This window comes from Pan troglodytes, chromosome 3 (genome assembly GCF_028858775.2).
Source record: "Pan troglodytes isolate AG18354 chromosome 3, NHGRI_mPanTro3-v2.0_pri, whole genome shotgun sequence".
Classification (NCBI taxonomy): domain Eukaryota; kingdom Metazoa; phylum Chordata; class Mammalia; order Primates; family Hominidae; genus Pan; species Pan troglodytes.
The window spans coordinates 90,025,877-90,042,974 of NC_072401.2; the positions used below are offsets into that span (position 1 = coordinate 90,025,877).

General features: G+C 38.0%; 1 protein-coding gene across 14 annotated transcripts in view; it reads left to right on the plus strand.

The window, feature by feature from the left end:
* Positions 1-17,098, plus strand: part of HERC3 (HECT and RLD domain containing E3 ubiquitin protein ligase 3) — a 116,308-nt gene that overhangs the window by 61,695 nt on the left and 37,515 nt on the right. For all 14 annotated transcript variants that reach the window (XR_010156636.1, XR_010156635.1, XR_010156637.1 and 11 more), the window contains 9 exons: positions 747-877; positions 1,448-1,608; positions 3,991-4,067; positions 8,004-8,128; positions 9,725-9,784; positions 12,953-13,064; positions 13,468-13,657; positions 15,448-15,611; positions 15,727-15,840. Coding sequence is in view for 10 of the 14 variants with exons in the window: in XM_016951857.4 (XP_016807346.1) it covers positions 747-877; positions 1,448-1,608; positions 3,991-4,067; positions 8,004-8,128; positions 9,725-9,784; positions 12,953-13,064; positions 13,468-13,657; positions 15,448-15,611; positions 15,727-15,840 (1,134 nt within the window). In the remaining 4 variants the exon portion in view is untranslated. The remainder of the gene's footprint in view (positions 1-746; positions 878-1,447; positions 1,609-3,990; positions 4,068-8,003; positions 8,129-9,724; positions 9,785-12,952; positions 13,065-13,467; positions 13,658-15,447; positions 15,612-15,726; positions 15,841-17,098) is intronic.

The following is a 17,098-nucleotide window of genomic DNA, read 5'->3' on the forward strand; positions in this document are numbered from 1 at the left end:
ATATTTATATATAAAACATAGATTTAAATATATCTAAATCTACATTATATATACATTTATATATATATAAATTCCTTGGTTCTTTATGGAACAAAGATAGCACTTTGTTATTTTTATTTGTTATTTTATGTATATATAATATGTATAAAATGATGTCCTATGTTCCTTTAAAACAAGTCATTTAAATATGTAAAAAAGAAACAGCAATTTAATTAATGTTTTAAAATAATCGTGTTTCTTTTGCCTCTAAATACATTCTAGAGAGAATGAAAATGTATTTTTATATTGAACAAATATTATTCTACGTTCACTTTGATAAAATGCCTTAACAAATGTTTAAATACTGCTGTTAAAAAAACAGCTTACTTACCAAGGAATTTGTAGAGCACTTAATTTCTTATATGTGAATGATCATGTAAAATCATCTCATTTAGCCTAGCTCCTTGTTTCTCCTTTTTAAAAATTTTGCTTCCTAACACATCATTGTACTTTCAAACGATTTTAAAAATTTACAGAAGGCACACATTCCTTTGAGCATTGCTATCTTTGTTCCATAAAGATGCAGTCTGAAATTCCCTTTTTATTATTTTTCTATTTAATGAACATCCTTAAAAAGTGATTTTGGCCAAGTGTCAAGTGAATGTAGTGCTCTTGTGCACATTGTTGTGATAGGCATTTTGTATACAGGGTTTAGAGGTATACCCTTAAAGATACAGTGAAGTCCTATGGTGTTTGTTCCTTGTTAGAGTGGAGGTGTGTTTACCTTTGGCGCTGGTTCCTGTGGGCAGCTTGGACACGACTCCATGAATGATGAGGTTAATCCTAGAAGAGTTCTAGAGCTGATGGGTAGTGAAGTAACTCAGATTGCTTGTGGCAGGTGAGTGTTCCTCAAAGCTTGCTTGTATTCACTAGGACCCAGAAATTGGTCTTATCTTTGTAGTGATGAAGAATGTGATTATACCTAGTCACCGTCATTTTAAGAGATCTTAACTGCATGCACGCCTATGGTGAAATGTGGAGAAAGACCTTGATAGAGTGTGGCAAGGAAGGGTTTTAGATAAGCAGAGCAACACGGAGACATTAGGCTTCTTTTGGGATAAAGAGTAGCAGGATGTGGGGAAGGGATAAAGAAAGGAAAAGTGAGAGAGTCCCAAAGAACTTCTTGGAAATTTTTGCCTGAGTCTACCCTGCTTCTCTCCGTTCATCTTAGAGGCCACATGCAGCAGATCATTCAGCTGTTTCCTGACTTGCCACCCTCCTCATGATCTAGAGTGTTAGAGGATAGTATTATGGAGAGCAGCCGCTGCAAGAAGAGTCACGTGTTAACATGGGAAAGGCTCTATAGGAGCATCCTGTGCTGTGCACATGTGGAAGTTAAAAGTCAGAGTCAGAGTGTACATCCACATTAGTAGAAACTATGCTGATGAGTTAAATTATTTTTTCACAGACAACATACCCTAGCCTTCGTGCCTTCTTCTGGACTCATCTATGCATTTGGTTGTGGAGCAAGAGGTCAATTAGGAACTGGGCACACTTGTAATGTTAAGTGCCCATCTCCTGTCAAGGGTTACTGGGCTGCCCACAGTGGCCAGCTTTCAGCCCGAGCTGGTAAGAATGATTGTCTCTGGAATTTAATGGTATTTTAAGTGATGAAAACAGTTGTTTACAGAATATGTATCTATTACTTACTTTGAGGTCTTTTGGAGGGAATGAAGATAAGGTATTTTTTAACATCAATTAATAATTTCTGTACTTACTATGCATGAAGCTGTAGAGTTGAGATCCTAGAGAATAAATAAAGCAGGAAATACTGTTGTGTTAGGCCGTTCTTGCATTGCTGTAAAGAGCACCTGAAACAGGGTGATTTATGAAGAAAAGAGTTTTAATTGGCTCACAGTTCTGCAGGCTCTACAGGGAGCATGATGCAGCCATCTGCTTGGCTTCTGGGGAGGCCTCAGGAATCTTACAGTCATGGCAGAAGGCAAAGAAGGAGCAGACACTTCACATGGCAGAAGCGGGAGCAAGAGGAAGAGTGGAGGGGAGGTGCCATACATTTTACACCACCAGATCTCATGTGAACTCAGAGCAAGAGCTCACTTATCACCAAGGGGATGGCCCAAGCCATTCATGAGGGATCCGCCCTCATGATCTAAACACATCCCACCATGCCTCACCTCCAACATTGGGGATTACTGCAATTCAACATGAGTTTTGACCAGAACATACATTCAAACTATACCAGTTATTTTGTTTCCACAGACCTTGGTGGTGGTGTATACATTTTATTGTTGTTGCTAATAATGACAGTTCGCATGTATTGAATGCTTAATGACGTTTCATTACTATGCAAAGCACTCAAAATAATCTAAGAACTAGTTAGTGGTTATTATCCCCATGTTAGAGATAAGGGAACAAAGTCTTAAGGAGGTCAAGTAATTTGCCCAAGATCACATAGATTCTGGAGGCAGGATTTAAACCCAGATCATTTTAAATCATGTGTACTATGTTACCTCTACTTTGCTGTTGGCGTTTTGGTATATAACATGGTGTGATTTCTTTTTATGCCATTTTTTTTCTTCCCTTAAAAAATAGTTAAATAGCAGTCTTGGTTTCATTGGAAATCAAAGTAAGGCAGTCATTAATATTGAATGACTGCTTCACCTTGAAATAATAAATCTGAGGCTGAAATGGAGCTAGAGAATCATTAAAAGGAAGTGTAACTTAATTAATTTTGATTTTGAAGTCGATAAAGTGACACACTTATGGCTTGATCAGGAATTTGTTTGAAACAGTAACCATCATAAGTTTTAGTACTGGATTATAAGAAACTCAAGGACACAGACAAACTCTTTTCCTTTTTGTAAACCTAGCATATAGCACAGGACCTGGCATGAACTTGTCACTCAGTAGACATTTTTGGAATGGATATATGAGCATCTGAAATGTAGTGCAACTTAAAATATAAATAAACAAGATTTTGTCTGGGTGATGTTCCCAAAAGCAAAAGAATGGCTTTGTGTCCTCTTCTCTGTAATTTGTAAACTCTTTTCTCCAAGACATTGTACTCATACACGGAATACATTTATTTAGAAAGTTTATCAACTCAGGTATTTTTTGGTTATTTCAAAACCACAAATTTTTGAAGTTGAATTATAACCTGACTTCCATGGTCCTAAATTTGTGCTTGGATGTTTGCCAAAATGATTTTATAACATAAGCAGGTAAATGTCAGTTATGTAAATGACATGGTTTTAGGAACCCTCTTGGTAATGTGGGAGCACAGAGGAAGGCATGGAGGAGTATTGTGGTTAGAGGAAGTTTGAGCTGTGCCTCGAAGGATGATTTGGAGTTAGCCAGGTGTAGAGGACTGTGAGGGAGTTGGTGTGAGCACCACCAAGGTGCAGTTCCAGAAGCACATTCAGGTTGTGCTCTCGGTGGGCACATTCATGGAGAATCCCGTGTGCCAGGGGCAGCAGAGGGAGGAGGCACCGAGATGTGAAATAGTGTGGTGTATTAGAAATAAAGGCAACGTGGTAGTAGGAGAATGTCACCGTGGACACAGTGTGATGGGAGGTAAAGCAGGGAGCAGGAAACGGAGGTCCTTCCATGGCAAGATTCGTCCTGACGGGGCCTGGGCCCACCACACTCACATGCTGAATTGTTACCATAAAGAATAGTGCCCATTTCAGATTTCAGGTCAGTGGCATGACAGAGTTAGAATGAAAAAGAGAAACTAGGTCAGGATTCACTGGCAGTTGGGGAGGGGCAGAAGAAGAGTTAGAGTGGAGGATACCATTTTATATATTTATTTTTAATTGAAGTAGAAACAGTCCTAGGCAGTGAGCCAGGGGAGAAGATTTCTTACTTCTGTGACACAATTAAAATGGATAGGTACCCACTCTGAAGTGTATTCTGTGACAGTAGAAAAGGGGATCAAGGAGAAACTTCAATTAATGAAAAATATGCTTTCGGAATTTTTTTTTTTGACAGATCGCTTTAAATATCATATCGTTAAGCAGATCTTCTCTGGAGGAGACCAGACTTTTGTACTTTGCTCCAAATACGAGGTAAAATTTTTCTTGTGACTCTTATTTCCAGGAAGGAATAATAGTGAATCAACATTTCTTTTAACAAGTAATTACAACATAAAGAGCAATGTTACTCTTTGTTTCTACCAATCCTATGTTATTTTTAAAATAAGCAAACTAAATCTGGAAGAAGTTGTCTCCATTTGGCTCCCTTGAAGTGCCAACAATTCTCCTGGAATTATGGAGTTCTAATTTATAATTTGAAATTATTTATTTATATTTGTACTTGTTCCAGAAACTCTGTAAAGGATGCCTAGGGAGTTGGTGCTTACTTTGGCATTATTTGATTTTCCATTTCTTTTCTTCCCTGTTAAGTGGCAACAAATGCTAGGTGTTTGAGAACTTGGTGGGTTTCTTTGTTTGATGTGATTGAGTATATATATGTATGTAAGAGGTACCACAATTTTCAGATGTATTTTATTATTTGTAATCTGCTTATGACATGACACCAAAATTTCCCTTCCATTGTCTCCTGCGTCACTGTAGTGGATAAAGACAGTGTGACATTGTCTTTCTGCCTGAAGGTAGAGTGTGGATCCAGGTTTCTGTGACAGGGCTCGAATTCCTTCCACTCTTCCTTGCTGGGGGAATTCAGTCTGGAAAAACTCCACAGATTTGTTGTCAGTGCTGCACTCCTTCCCCTGTGCTTTCTCTCCTCTCTTCTCTTCTTCTTCCCCACCCTTCCTGCTTTTATTCAGCAAACATTTCAACAGGACCAGCTCCGAGTGGTGCATGGATCCTTATACTCTCCTGGAGGAGCAAGGGAATGGGCTGTTAGTGAAGAAAAAGGAGTCAGAATTGACTGGGAAGATAATGAGCAACTATGGAAACCAGGGGCTCTTTCTGTCTTGGAAACTTTCTCTATTAGTTTGATACTTAGCTATCTTTAAGTACACAAAGTATTTGCCTTCTAGTCATTCTGATTCTGTGACTAGGTTGGAAAATCCTGGTGGAGCCCGAGGCTGTAGGCTGGACAGCTAAAGCTGATGATTAGCTATTTTCCAGGTCAGGTGCCTGAAGAAGGTGGCTTAGTGCTACCATCTGGCGTGATTTGGAACTGCTGCCCTAGACTTATTTTAGACCCAGCCTCAGAGTGTGTATTACAGAGAAATCCTGAGGAAGCTGAGGGTTTTCTTTGTTTCTTCAAGATGTCAATAAAACAAAATACAAAAGGCACTGACTCTGTGGAGGATAATCAGTTTTTGTCCATAAGTAATAGAGTTTTAAGTATTTATTTCCCCTAGAAACTAGTATTGAATAGTGTTATTCAATAGTATCCAACTTTAATTTTCCTGTGAAATTTAACATGAAATTTAGTTTTCTCTTGTAAATATAGTATCTGATATATGTAACTGATTTTTATTATTGTAATCAACACCTTGGGCCTGGAAAACAACACACTGATGAGAAGGAAGTTAAGTAGCATACTATTAGAGAGGCAGGGCAGGTTAAAGTTTAAACAACTGGAAAGAGGGATAGGTATGCATGAAAAGTGTAAGATCACAAAGAAAAAGGAAAGTAAACATTACTTAAGAAGATGTTGCTCTTTCTTTTGAAACTGAAACCTATGCACATTTACTTAAACTATTAACCAGAGATGATTATTTAGATACAGAGGCTGATCAAATCATATGCTTACCCTGTTACCATATCACTTAAAGAACCAAGAAAAAGCACCTGTATAGTTACAGCCTCTATTTTTTTTTTTGAGATGGAGTCTTGCTTTGTCGCCCAGGCTAGGGTACAATGGCGTGATCCTGGCTCACTGCAACCTCCACCTCCTGGTTTCAAGCGATTCTCCTGCCTCAGCCTTCTGAGTAGCTGGGATTACAGGCGTCCGCTACCATGCCTGGGTAATTTTTTTTGTATTTTTAGTAGAGACCGGTTTCACCATGTTGGCCAGGCTGGTTTTGAACTCCTGACCTCAAGTGATCTACCCTTCTCGGCCTCCCAAAGTGCTAGGATTACAGGCGTGATCCACCACGCCTGGCCATAGCCTCTATTTTTATAAAAGGCTGACTCATTCATTACTGCCAGGCCTTAGGTGAAAGAAGGGAGGGAAGGAGTTATATTCAGATACCCCTTTGCTACACTGATTCTAGGTCTTGGGAATTTAGTGAATGTAAACCATAGCATCTCCTTTTCCTGTCGTTTTGTTCCCTGGATAGAATTGAAGAGGGAATGTGGTTGGGATTGTTAGAATTGTGTGTGCATGTGTGTGTGTTTGTGTGTGTGTCTATCTCATAATCTTCTTTTTCCTGGAACAGTGATTCTTAACCTTGGCTGCCTACTGGAATCACCTGGGAGCTCTACAAAATACTGATGACTCTAGAGATTCTGATTTAATTGGTCTGGAGTATGACTTGGTCATCAGGATTATTGAACGCTCCCATGGTGATTCAAAGTCCAGCCAAAGTTGAGAAACACTGACCTAAGAGCAATTTTTCCTTTTTTGCCTGTATGTATTAAAGACAGGAAGAATGATGTTTTTTCTTGGTTCTTTAAGTGATTCTGAACTTGTACTTCACCCAAGGCATCTCTGGTTTATTGGACATATGATGAGGAATGAGAAAATAGTTCCAAGTCTTTATTTTATTGTAGGTTTGTGTTAGAGTTGATGTTCAGCTGCCCCTTTGAATGGGGGAAATAAATAAAATTTACGTAACAACAATGGTTTTACAAGGAGGTGGAAAGACAATCTCTGTGTGTACTCCAGCATCCGCTTTGGATTATGAGTTTCCTGTATGTACTTCAAGATGATTTTTGTTCTCTCAATAGATATCTGTGGCCATTTTAGTAGAATAGTTATCAATATCCAGATGATCACAAACTTTGTCAGGCATCTCTGTTTTATTACATGCTCTACTCCTTCCTACCATAATGATACCTTAACTTGAAGCTATGGGAAAGTAACCAAGAAAATTTACTTTGAAAGTTATGTTTTTATGTGTAGGTACAAAGGAGAAAAAAAATCTCATGAGCTGATGAATGAGTGCTTTAATATTACCTTTTTCCTCTTCACTGGAGACGAGAATAGGAGTATAAAGCACCATCAACCTTTCCTTAGTTCTCGATCAAGAACAAGGCTTGGGGAAAATAAGTTGAAAACAAGCAATTTTAGAAAAGGAAAGTGCTTATTATGTTTTTTTCTTTAATCTCACTGAATAAAAGATGTACAGTGTTGGGCAACATTTGGAATTTTCAAGGACATACATTATTAACATCTTTTTCTGCCATTTTTCTTATAATAGCTATATACTTGAAGCAAGAAATTAAGAGTCATTGTTTTTATAGGTTATTTGTCATATAGATTATAACTGAACTCTGGCTCTTTTGTAATACATTTTGTTGAAGTTTGGTGGACATTTATGGCAGATGACTAATACCTTAAAAACCTGCTGTTACGGTGATTCAAAGCAAAGGGGAAAGAAGTCTGGGAAAGTTGTACTGAGTTGGTTTCTCTGGGAAACAGACCCGAGACTCAAAGGTTTTTGGGAGAGTGCTTTCTAGAAGAACATCTACTGAGGGATGAAGGAGGCAGGATTGTGCAGAGGGAGGGGTTGAAATGCAATTCAGTTATAACAGAGGCCTCAGCCAGTCCCATGAGGAGCACTGAAGTTGTGATGGTCCTTCAGCCAGTCCTGAGTTGAGGCAAGTGGGCTGGACCTTTACACCATGCCTCTACCTGCCATTGGATGTGATAGTGAAGCAACAGTCAATGCCAAGTCCTGGACAGCAACCCAGCTGGGATCTGTCAGGAGCTTCCATTCTGAAGGGTGGAGGGGATCTGGGCGGCACACTGCAGCATTTAGATCATAAGTGAAACGTAAAATGGAGAATATGTGGGAGAAAGGAGAGGAGACAAGATCCATGCTACATAATTTCTTCTTTTTACTGTTACATTTAATTCTCCAGAATTATTCTCCTGCTGTTGACTTCAGGACTATGAACCAAGCACATTATACCAGTTTAATAAATGATGAAACCATAGCAGTTTGGAGACAAAAACTCTCAGAACACAACAATGCAAATACAATCAAGTATGTGGCTGCTTGTCTTCATTTTTTTTCCCACAAAGTATGTTACAACTTTTTAGCTTAGTATGATTTTCCCTACTTGCATATTGATACTGTGAATGTAAATGGGGTTTTACATTATAGGGAATCGTGGGTTTTTTTTTGGTTACTATTTCAGGGTTGATCTCCTTAGCCCCAAATAGCATAATGGATGGATCCCCAATTCTCACACACAGTGTATGCCTCAACCTGCCTTGTTTATTGTATGATCTTAAAAATCCTGACTGATGAAGGCCTGAGTTGGTGATTCTGCTAAGAGAGCTTAGCGTTATGGTTAACTCCCATGGGTTTTAGTGTATGCATGTTCCAAAACATCCCAAATCTGAGACAGCTGTTATCTTACCTAATCTTAATAATTTCTAGCATTTTCCTATTCATAATGATTGAGATGGTAATTCAGAGTCATGTAGAAAAAAAAAACCAACAGTAAGTAGGATTGAGAGCTTTTATCAAATTTAAAGGACAATTTTCCTTTGCACATTTTTACACATTTTCATTGGCTTTCCTCAGCCTCTCCACTTTTTTCTGCAAAGTCTGATTCTTGGGAAGAATAAATCAAGCTCTGTGCACTAAGTTGTGGTTATTCCCAGAAATGTACATAATGGTTCCTGCATTATGACATAGATTGTAGTGGGCCAAATGACCAGGACGCTACACTTTGAGGCACTTGAGCTAGTAACTTTGTGAGTGAGAGAGCATTAGAAACGCCCTAGAGCAGCTCTGTGGCAGTCTTCAGAATCCCTCTAACCTTAGGATGGCTCTGCCAAGGAGCTCAGGCTGAAGGGTCGCAGGGGAGAGGAGATGAGGGCTAGCTGGGGTCCAGCAAGGGAAACGGTGACACTTTACCATTAGTTCTCTGTTTTCTTATTTATAAAATGAATGGATGGAAGAAATGATCTTCAAAGATCTTTCCTGATCTAAATTCTGTGATTAACAGAAACTACTGTAATCCCCTCCCCAGCTGTATATTTGTGTTATTCTTTCCCTTTTCCTTACACTGAATGGAAAGGCCCAGGGTTCCTGATGTCCAGTTTCATTTTGGGTCCTCAGAATTAGCTGTTTCCTTAGAGCCTGTATAATAGAAGGTAATGGGAATAATCACTTGTTTCACTATTTTTTAATTTCTGTCTCAGATATGCAGCAAAATAGAAGTAATTTTTCAGTTATTAATTTGCCAAGATAATTTCTGTGTTCGGGAAGTAACTGCTTGGCTTCTCTTTTTTGGTTTTATTCTGTGTTTCTCTTTGGAGTTTAGATAGGGCACTTCTTAGATGGTTGGTGGTAGAAAAATATTCAAGAACATTATTGGGACAAGAGGTTTTCTTTCAGGAGCTTTGATATTCTTTTTTTTTCGCTAACATGGAAAACTTAAGTTCTTCTTCATTTTGAGATGTGACATCCTGTTTTTCTAAAGCAAATGTACATTTTCCAAAGCTTCAGCTGACAAAGAGCTGCTATTAATGAAATCCTTGAGTAGATGATTACTTTATTGTTGATGCTTAAATAACCATTTATTTGTAATTATTAAAGGCTTCCCCCTCCCTTCTTTTCTTTGAGCAGTGGTGTTGTTCAGATATTATCTTCTGCAGCCTGTTGGAATGGAAGTTTTCTTGAAAAAAAGTAAGTGACTTAGAGCCTTAAAAAACCCTCATGTGTACCTGTAGTCTCAAGCTATTTGGAAGGCTGACACAGGAGGATTGCTTGAGTTTAGGAGTTTGGGGCTTTAGGATGCTGTGATCATGCCTGTGAATAGCCACTGAATTCCAGCCTGGACAACATAGTGAGGCCCCATCTTTTTAAAAAAAGTTTCTTAAAACCCCACATGTGATGCAAATACTTACTCAGCAAAGGCTGTGAAAGACTTTTCTTCTCTTTGATGGTGGTTGGCCTTAATTTAATGAGTAAGCTGATGCTTTGCGCAAAAATTGGAATGCCTAATAATGGTAATGAGAGGATTTCAGGAAGAGCAATGCTGATTCATACCTAGATGGCAGAAAAGCAGATTACCGAGAGAGACTGTATCTCAGAAATAATTGGTAGAATCATCAGTAAGATTTTCAGAGTATTCTAAGATGTGTCATAATTTTAAATTCTTAATTCCTCAGATAATTTTCTTGATTTCTTTGGTTTGCTTTCCCATAGTTTTAAAATTTTTATTATTTTTTATTTTTTTCTCTCAAAAGGAGTGAATTTCAGGGAGTAATTCTAAGGAGGCTTCAGGGGCTCCTTGGATTTAGGTCCAGCCCAGCTCACCAGAGAATTATATTTGAGGTTGAACTCCCCAGTAGTAAATAGAATGTTTATTTGCTTAGCCTTATCCCTTCTGCAAATATCTCCCTCAGGAACCTGATGTAGCAAAAGAGTCTTGTCATGGGTTTGGATCTTTGGTAATCCCAAGTCCTAATTATTTCTCAGTCCTTTCTGCCAGTGACCAGGCTATATGAGATCTCAAGGTGAATTAGACTTCATTTCTGTGTGTGAATCCCACCCCTGCCCCTCGAGCCCTGTGTTACTCAAGGTTCTTCAGAGAAACGGAACAAATAGGAGAGAGATAAATAGATAGATGGATGTATCTAGAGAGAGGGAGAGGAAGAGAGGGGATTTACTACAGGAATTGGTTCACCTGATTATGGAGGTTGAGAGATCCTGCCATAGGCATCTGTAATCTGGAGAACCAGGCGAGCCAGCATCATAGCTTAGTATAAGTCCAAAGGCCTGAGAACCAGGGAAGCTGATGGTGTAACTCTCAGTTTGAGGCTGAAGGCCTGAGAAATGGGTGGGGGCTGCTGGTGTAAGTATTGGAGTGCAAAGAACACAGAACCTGGAGTTCTGATGTACAAGGGCAGGAGAAGAAGGATGTCCTAGTTCCAGAAGAGAGAAAGAATTTGTCTTTGCTCTGCCTTTTTGTTCTGGGCTTTCAGCTGACTGGGCGGTGCCTACCCACACTGGATGAGGATGGATTTTCTTTACTTAGTCACTAATTCAAATGCCAATCTCTTACAGAAAACTGACCCAGACATACTCAGAAATAATACTTTACCAGCTATCTGGGTATTCCTTAATCTAGTCATGTTGACTCCTAAATTCAACCATCACCACCCCCTCCCCACAAATGAATCCCTAACTGGATTGCAGGAGGTCACTTCAGAAACTCTCTTTGGTTACATTTAGAGATTATAAAGTCATTTACTTTTATAATTAAGGCAGCTGGGATGAGCTCACACAATTCATTTCATATTTAGTAATTAGTTTTTTCCTCTAGGGAAAGATATTCTGGATTATGCTGATGTTGGCCTTCCAGAACAGGGGTTCTCAACCAGGGTGATTTTGTTCCCCAAAGGACATTTGGCAATTTCTGGTAACATTTTTGGTTGGTACAATGGGGAGGGACTTGCTGTTGGCATCCAGTAGGTAGAACCCAGGGATGCTGCTAAACATCCTTCATTCCCACCTGCCCAGCAAAGAATCCTCTGGTCCCAAAAGTCAATAGTACCAAGGTTGAGAAACCCTGTTCTAGATGGATAGCTTTCATGACATTTGGGAAGGGCTCTTGGCCAGACTTGTTAGGTTGTTCATCCTTAGTATCACAGATTTCGTATAGAGTTGTGGGGAAAGCCTTTTATTTTTTTTCAAACTGACATCTGTGTATTTCAGAAAGTCTACTCCTGTAGCGTACATAGGATGCATCTCAGGAAACCAGTCAAAATGAAGACCAGATTTACAAAGCAATAAATACGTATAGATAAAACATTTTGTTTTTGTTTTCTCAACAGCATAGCAAAAAGCATATGGAAAATTACATATGGGAAACCAGAATTCATTTCTATATTTTGGGCAGATTTATTTTAAAAACAATAACAACAACAACGAAAGACCCAAAAAGCAAAGTACAAGCAATTTATCTTCATTTGAGCATAGGGTTCCGATACATATAATTATGATTTTTAAAAAATGTTAGAAACTCTTATGTTTTCAAAAATTATAACATTGCTGTCAGAGTGTATTAAAATCATCTGAATGTGTCCATTACTCAAAAACAGAAGCCTGCTTTGCAAATAGATAGCTCTTTTGTAAATTAACAAATGTGGTAGGTTCAAGAGCAGGATATATGAGATATTCTCTAAGTCTCAAAAATGCTAAGATTTTATTTAAGGTTAAAAAAATGATTTAGTTGCTAGAAAGTTAAAAATAGTGGCAATGAAATTAGTCCTTGGGTGAATGTAATTGTATCCTTTGTGTTAACGATGAGAGACATTAACTTTGCATTTACTATAGATCATTTTTATTTTAAATACTTTGGTAAGAAAGGCTTTCAACAAGGAAGTTCTACTGTCATTTGTTGATGAGTGGACCAGTTTGCACAGGGGACGTTATTTGTACCAAGCCACAGCATCTACATCTAGTTCAATGAGCCACAAAAACAGAAAAAAACCAAAAAACACAAGATGAAATCAGGGAAATAATTATTTGTTTATAAACTTCAAGATAGCCTTAACTTGATATGACAGTCCTTGTACTTTGACTTGAAGGAAAACAGATTTAAAAATTTGAAAATTCTTGTAAAAGGAATTCCAGTGTGGTTTATTCTTTGTGAAAGAATAATATTCTGTATTTTGGGTTTATTATTTTGAGATTTATGCAAAGTGTAGTATTTTTGTGGATCTTATCTGCCAGATCAAATTTAAATCTGATTACTAAGAGCACAGTATTTTGTTTACTTGTTTATAATTCCTATCAGAGTGTTTGCTTTTTCTTTTATTATATACCTTTTTGATTTTGTTTGTTTAGAATTGATGAACATTTTAAAACGAGTCCCAAAATCCCTGGGATTGACCTGAACTCAACTAGGGTGTTATTTGAGAAGTTAATGAACTCTCAGCACTCCATGATTCTAGAACAGGTATGTTTCTATATTTGTAAAGTGCATTCTTAAAAATGCATTTTCGTATTGATGAATTCAACTTCAAGAGAAAAAGAGTAAGATGAAAAAGTGAAAGTCTCCAAATCTTAATTTTGTAAAGTATTTACTCTGGGAATTAGACCTACCTTTTGCTTTCTTTTGGCTTAAACCTTTCCAAGGCAATGCCCCTCTAGAATATACAGTTTGCACTGGCAGGGATCTTTGGCTTTTCTTTTCATGGATGTGTACTGAGGGCCTAGACCAGTGTCGGGCTCATAGTAGGTTCTCAGTGCATAGTGAATGAATGAGAGTTGAGAGTCTATCAAATAGCTTATGAACTTAGAGAAAGTTAACTAGATCTCAAGTATGTTTGAATTTCTCATTACTCTTTTCCCTCATACAGATTTTGAACAGTTTTGAAAGTTGTCTGATTCCCCAGTTGTCAAGCTCACCACCAGATGTTGAAGCCATGAGAATCTATTTAATACTACCTGAGTTTCCCCTACTCCAGGATTCCAAGTATTATATAACATTGACTATTCCCTTGGCTATGGCCATTCTTCGGCTGGATACAAACCCCAGCAAAGTACTAGGTGAATTTGCTAACCTCGATATCAGTGGTTTTATGGTCATTTGTTTTGTTGGTGTGACTCCTGGCTCTCAGTGGATTGAGATCCAAGAATCTATTTGTTGCCATTTAATATCCTTAACACTTAAAACCTTTTTTTCTTTGCTGTTAATTTTTAGCTAACCCTATTTTCAAGTTGAAAATAAAACCATTATTTAGATTATTTGAAATGACTCATGCCAGAATAATCTTGATTTTATAGTATTCACAAACCTAATTTATTTAACTTGAAACTATTTTTTTTCTACCACATTTGCTTATAGTAAATAGGACCTCAGTATTACTGTACATTGGTCTTTCTCCTGTGTCTAATTTAGGGGGTGGGAGTGAAGTGAACAGTTTCGGTGATACAGAGGTCTCCAAAAAAGGAGAGGAAGAAGATGACCTAGTGTGGACTTACCAAATGTTTGTTTTGTTTTTCTTTTTTAGGACAGTTGAGTCCACACTGATTTTTGCAGGCTCCGGACACTTTGCTGAGATAAAAACCTTCCGTTCCTCAGTGATTTGGAGAGTGTCTTTCATGGGAGTAGCACCTGAAATGTTTTTATTACTCAAGTGCAGGAAGTCTATCACCTGGCTTTTTACTTTTTTCCCCCCTGGTAAATTTTGTTAGGTGTCATTGCAGCTCAGTAACTTCTGTGTTCCAGATGGACTGGGATGTTACTTGAGTGTGGTCTCGCCGTGAATAAAGAGATTGTGTTCCTGAAGGTGGAATACTGGCTTTTCTATATTGCCTCCACCTTTGTAGAAGAGATAAAAACAGAAATAATAATGAAAGCACTAGTAAATGTTAGTACTTAATTTTTTTTAAGATCAAAAGCCTTTTGGGGGCACATTTTCTCAGGTGTTCTAGTTGACGTGAAACAGAGAGGTGGCAATATCAGAAGAAATCTTACCTGACTTTCAAGTTTTAGAGTTTTTTCATTTTTATTTTTCCAGGCTGGAAAATACAAAGAGAACATAATTGTTCAATTTTACACTTTATTTTTAACTTGTAATTATTGATATTTAAAAGAATACCCCAAAGTAGAGAGTATGCTACAGGCAGTCACCACACAAATTCAGCAGTTGTCAGTATTTTGCCCATTTTATTTCATCTGTCCCTCGCCCTCACCACCTTTTTATTTTTTTGTTGGAGTATTTTAAAGGAAATCTCAGACATACTATTTCATTCTTTAAGTATTTCAGTATGGCTGAGTTTATTTCCAACGAAGTATAAGCCAGTGGTATAATCTTCTTGTCTGGTTATGAGAAAGCATTTTTTGGTGAGAAGTAAAAATCATAGTTTTTCAACTAATGATACCTCTTAAAGGGAAGGGAATGGTTGCCATATTGGTGCTGCTTCTAGGGTATGTGGTGCGTCATCCTTTGCATTTCTGCTTCAGGATTTAGTGATGGCTGAAAGCGCTAGGACATAAGAATGCTTTTTGGATTAATACATTGGGCATCACTCCTGCCCAAAATATGTGTATCTTGTCCACATGTAGTCTGGAATTGGACTTTTAAGTTAACCTTCAGATTGAGTCTTTGCAAAAAATCAGACCAGGCTTTACAAAAAAAGCTCCAGGGATTCTTGTACAGCTGTTGTTCTCCCCAAAAAGGTTTTAATGGATTCTTTTTAAAGTCAGTTTTGGGAAAATGTATTTTAGACTAATGTTTATCTTCTAGACAAAGCAATTTTTAACTGGCAGGCAGAAGACATAAATACTTGCCCAAGATTACATGTTGAAATATGTCTTTTCTTTCTTTCTAAAGATAACTGGTGGTCTCAGGTATGCCCGAAATATTTCATGAAGCTGGTAAACCTCTATAAAGGTGCAGTCCTTTATCTACTGAGGGGAAGAAAGACATTCTTAATTCCCGTACTGTTTAACAATTATATCACAGCAGCTCTCAAACTCTTGGAGAAGTTATATAAGGTGAGCATAGGAGGTGCTAGTGGGGAGGGGGTGATTAGATGGTAGGGTAAAACGTCCTAGTGAGATGTTCTCTGGGAAGCCATGTTTCAGTTGTCTGTATTTTGTTCTTCATTAGGTAAATCTTAAAGTGAAGCATGTGGAATATGATACATTTTACATTCCTGAGATTTCCAATCTCGTGGACATTCAGGAAGACTACCTCATGTGGTTCTTGCATCAAGCAGGGATGGTAAGAATTCATAAAGCATATTTTAAAGCTTTAGTCTTTTTATAAGAAAAGCACATGTGAGCTGTATAATATGTCTTTGACTTTGATGTCAGTGTGTCACCTATTCTTCATCCAGCTGGACTTTTGCATTCTAGAAACTTGGAAGTGCTTTAAGTAATCATCAATGTTATAAGGAGTCATAAATGAGTAGTCACCCAGAATGTTACACATTTTATCAGTTGCCCCCTTTAAAAAAATCAGAGTATCTAAAGTAGTCAAATCCACAGAAACAGAAAGTACAATGGTGATTGCTAGGGGCCGGAGGCAGGGGAAAATGGAGAGTTGCTATTTAATGAGTATAGCTTCAGTTTTGCAAGATAAGAAAGTTTGGAGATCCAATTGTACACCAGTGTGACTATACTTAACACTGCTGAACTGTACACTTAAAAATGCTTAAGATGGTACATGTTATGTTAGGTTTTTTTTTAAACCATAATTAAAAAAACAAGACACATACAAATATGAATTTTTAGCTTTCCTCGAAACTTGGAAGATCTGGCAACACGACCTGTCTTCCCATATGACACCAAGTGGCTGGAGTTCAAGAGTGACTCTTTAGATGAGGCTTATGTATATGCCACAATTCCCACTGCAGCTTAATTTATCCCTGACATTGAGGAAGGGTCATTTGCTAATTATCATCTTCTGACAGCCTACTCCAGTCATCATATGTCAGCTACCTGGACCCCGTAGGCCCCTTCTGATTGGGAATTATGTGTGTGAAAGTGTCACACATCCCTGACCAAGTGCTGTCTCACCGTATTTTAGATATGCCATTCAGGGGCCTGTGGATTCCTGCCTGCCACCTCTGGCATGGCAGGAACTGCTCCTTTTGATAGCACACCAGCTTGGGATATATGCAAGGCTCTTTAGGATCTCCCATCTGTGGAGTATGTGCAAATTTGAGTTAGGTCAGAAAACAGAATGATAATTTGGTTATTGTATTTTGTGAAGCCATGTGCAGCAGATTTGAGGTGAGTCCTTGCCAGTGTAGCAGGTTCATCACCAGTATTAGGGCAATATTTTTCCTGTGGGGTTTTTGGAAGTCAGCAGTTGTCTCCAAAAGCAAGACATTTAAATAGGCTGATCTAACTGAACAAGAAGGATTGTTTTCTTTGTCAAATAATAGATGATGAATGCTAGACACAATGTTGTATTTTTTTCTCTAGAGACTTAAAAAATGCATACAATGTTTTATTTTTAAATAAGATTTTATGAT